The sequence below is a fragment of the Triticum aestivum genome, chromosome 3A (assembly GCF_018294505.1).
Source record: "Triticum aestivum cultivar Chinese Spring chromosome 3A, IWGSC CS RefSeq v2.1, whole genome shotgun sequence".
In the NCBI taxonomy this organism is placed as follows: domain Eukaryota; kingdom Viridiplantae; phylum Streptophyta; class Magnoliopsida; order Poales; family Poaceae; genus Triticum; species Triticum aestivum.
Genome location: NC_057800.1, coordinates 706,272,264 through 706,275,766, shown reverse-complemented (window position 1 = coordinate 706,275,766; position 3,503 = coordinate 706,272,264). Strand labels below are relative to the sequence as shown.

At 44.0% G+C, this 3,503-nt stretch overlaps 1 protein-coding gene across 1 annotated transcript in view; it reads right to left on the bottom strand.

Moving 5' to 3' along the window:
- Window positions 1–695: 695 nt before the first annotated feature.
- LOC123057213 (nascent polypeptide-associated complex subunit alpha-like protein 1) overlaps window positions 696–3,503 on the bottom strand; it is a 3,326-nt gene continuing 518 nt past the window's right edge. Inside the window, exons 2-5 of the mRNA XM_044480307.1 lie at window positions 3,464–3,499; window positions 2,373–2,460; window positions 1,343–1,467; window positions 696–1,248 (exon numbers count right to left, since the gene is read on the bottom strand). Coding sequence (XP_044336242.1) covers window positions 913–1,248; window positions 1,343–1,467; window positions 2,373–2,460; window positions 3,464–3,499 — 585 coding nt within the window. The 3' untranslated portion in view covers window positions 696–912. The remainder of the gene's footprint in view (window positions 1,249–1,342; window positions 1,468–2,372; window positions 2,461–3,463; window positions 3,500–3,503) is intronic.

Genomic DNA, 3,503 nt, shown 5'->3' with positions numbered 1-3,503 from the left:
ATCATTGGTCGCTCGAATCACAGTGCCGCTCCTGGCCAACGACTGGTGGAGGGTGCGTAAGGTAGACAGAAGCACGGTGGGCGTGCACACAAGACGGGGGCAGTGGAGATTGAGAGAGGGGCGCAGAGGCAAGACGAATGGACAGAGGGAAAGGGCAAGAACACACCACAAAAAGCAGGCAGGCAACCAGCACAATACTTCCTTTTTACGAGTAATACAATCACAACTCAGCATCGAAACTGAAAAGGAAAAACAACGAATCCGTCGGACCAAACACTAGCTAGCCAGAAATTTGGTTGAAATGTTGTTACCTGTTAAGTTAGAACATTGGTAGAAACACGAATTAGGGTTCACAAAAAGGTATTATTATGACAAAAACTTGGCTACTATCCATTTATAAATCCATGTTTTGGTCATAGCATCGAACTTTGATAAGCTGCACTTCGGTCAAGATCCAAACATATGCCAGGACTTTGATAAGCGACAGCAAATCCTCACCCGCAAAGCTGCACCACAACAACGACAGACTCCGGCTCTATCACAAGATGAAGGAGCCCACTTATTTTGATCCATGTGGCCAAACAAACAGGAAATTCATCTCAAAATCTCAGTGGCTGTAGTCTGGAATAAAATTCAAAAGCTAACTAGAACGAACATATTGTATCAAAACAGATTGGCATGCAGTTGTAGCAAAATTTGGCACAGTCGAATCAGATATTTCCCATAAAGAGCAAGCGCAGTTTGTGATCATCAGATGTTTAAAACGCCAACGAAACCTACATCCCAGTGCTAGTTTCAACAGAGACAGAACCTCCACTCCCGCAACTGCAACATTCAAGATGGCATACCAAAAGACTGCTTTGCTATCCAAGACCCTATTATCAGGACACAATTCCACCTTTGGGCACCTACCTAGTTAGTCAACTCCATGATGGCACTGACAATGTCACCGCCCGCAGCCTTGAGTGCCTTCACAGTCCTGGACCTCGGCACGGAGGCCTGCGTCATCACGAGCTCAACGTCCTTCTTGTCAACACCAGTCTCATCAACCTCCTCGTCGTCATGGGCTGCTGCCATGGACGGCTCGCCCTTCGAGATGACGCTGCTCGGGCTCGGCGCCTTGAACTGCTCCGCCGCTTGTGAATGCAGCTGAGTGCTCAGGTCCTCAATCTTGGCCTCCCCGAACATGACGTAGGTATCTGAGTTTGAGCTCTTGAAGACATCTGGCTTGGAGAGGACAAACAAAACCTGCAATTGTGTGGAGAAGTTAAGAAAATGCAACAACCAACAGCATATAATTATGCTACAGGGAACAATGGCATGAAGGGGCAAAGATGCTCACGCTCTTGTTCTTCTTGATAGTTACACGGCTCACACCAGTAATGGCCTTCATGCCAAGCTTCTCCATGGCTTTCCTGCTCTTCTTCTCGCTCCTACTCTGCCTAGATCTTCCACTAGCATCAACTCCTAGACACAGAAAGCACAGATGCATAATGTCAGATTTTCAACATTTTGCACAAGACCAGAACTCTACAACGTAAGACATAGTTCACTTCATGGATTATTATCTGTAATCATTGGAAATGGCAAGTGTAACATTCATATAACAGTACAACAAACAACTTCTCAAACAAGACTGAACAGAAACTGTGACAGTGATTAAGTCTTCTTGGTACACATTATCAATTTTTGAATTTGAACAAGATGTCCCTCTTAGGGTAAGATACTAAGGATTAGCTACTCGCATAATGGTTAATGGAAATTCCAGCAACATTTCATACTAAATGCATTGAAATGGATCACCTACCAAGATTAGACTTGCAAAAGCAAGATTTTACATTCATGATTTGCTCCTAACAAACTAAATGCTATAGCTGAACATTCATGTACATGTTAATCCAGGTTGAAATTGATACAAGGTGCCACCTCAGTACAGAGCTAAATAATTTAGGAATAAGTGAATATGATACGGTTCCAAAGAATTGAGAATATAAACCACAAAGGCATAGTGATAGTACAGAAAGAACAGAATATTAGAGAGTACAAACTGGTCAGTGTCTAATCTTCAAATAAAAAACAGGTCAAAGTGAACCAAAATAGGTAAGTACAGAGTTTGTTTCATTGAGGAACAGATCAGAAACAATTTCTGTATTATGTAAATGCCAAAAATTAGCCCAATAGAAATAAAATAAGCCATTGATTCAGGAGTTGAATACGCAACGTTTAGTTTAAAATTTGGGTATGGGCAATGACTTCAGATGTTTATATTTATGTTAGAACTTAGAAGGGCAGCATTACAATAAGAAATGGGCTTATCTTTAACTAAGTATTTACTTGAACTAAATAGAAGGAACTGCAGAATTTCATCATACCCGCAACGCCATCGTCATCTTTTTCATCCTCATCCTCATCATCGTCCTCATCGTCGTCATCATCATCCTCAACGATAGGCTCATCTCCCTGAGAGTGTGCAGTACAAATATCATATTATTTGAACGTCGAAGTATTAAACACTAAGCAGCACTCCCTCAGAACAGAGGATATGCAGATGGGGGGAAGCAGAGTTAGCCGTATTCAGAAATGAAAAAACGGTAAACGGTCTGCCCACAGTGTTATCTTTCCAGCATGAAGATGTGAGCACATACTAAGTAGCATCAGCACAAGATAAACAGGAATGAAACCCAAAAGCAAAAAAGAGGAAGAGTATGTACATTACAAGGAACAGTTGTCTGCATTGACAACAGAAGCTACGCTCACAAATTCATATTGTTGGTACAGGAAATATGCCAGATATCATATAAGCATACACAATTACACACATGGTAGTCAGATCTCAACTGATTTCCAAAGCTAATTAACAAACAAAGTCGCATTTCCACTGTAGCAATTCGCCAAAGGTGACTGATTTATCCATGCTCGCTTAAAATTCCTTTCAGAATTGTATCCATAAGACAAAGCAGTTGCATTTCAGTTTGCAACACTACAGATCGCCCAGAAAGGGAAACACAAACCGTACATATCAAGGGCAATTGGCAAACAAGTCACAGCCCACAATCTGTAAAACAAGAAAGACCAAAGGATGGCATTACCAACCTCTGAAATTAAACTCGTAGGAGCGCAAGCAAGCACGATTTCCGCACAAGGCCCCTAACAGCTACCACGGCGGAGGTTCATGGAGGCCAGGCCTCGCCTGCTCCTCCGCGAAAAATCAGAGGACACGCAGAAAGTTGGACAGACGCGCAACAAGTACCCTCAGGCTGGCCACGGCACAGCTCTCTCCGACCAAAGCTGTGCGACCTAGGCGACATCGACGGACGAGATCTAGCGCCCTAACGCCAACACCGCAACGGAACGCGCCGATCCAGGGCCCGAGCAGGCATGGGAGGCGAAGAAAATTTCGGTCGACGCGGCGCAAAAACGGGGAGGAGTCAGGGGAGGGGGGTCGGAATGGAGGGAGGATCACCTCGATGTTGTGCTCCTCGAGCTGGGCGCGGAGCAGCTCG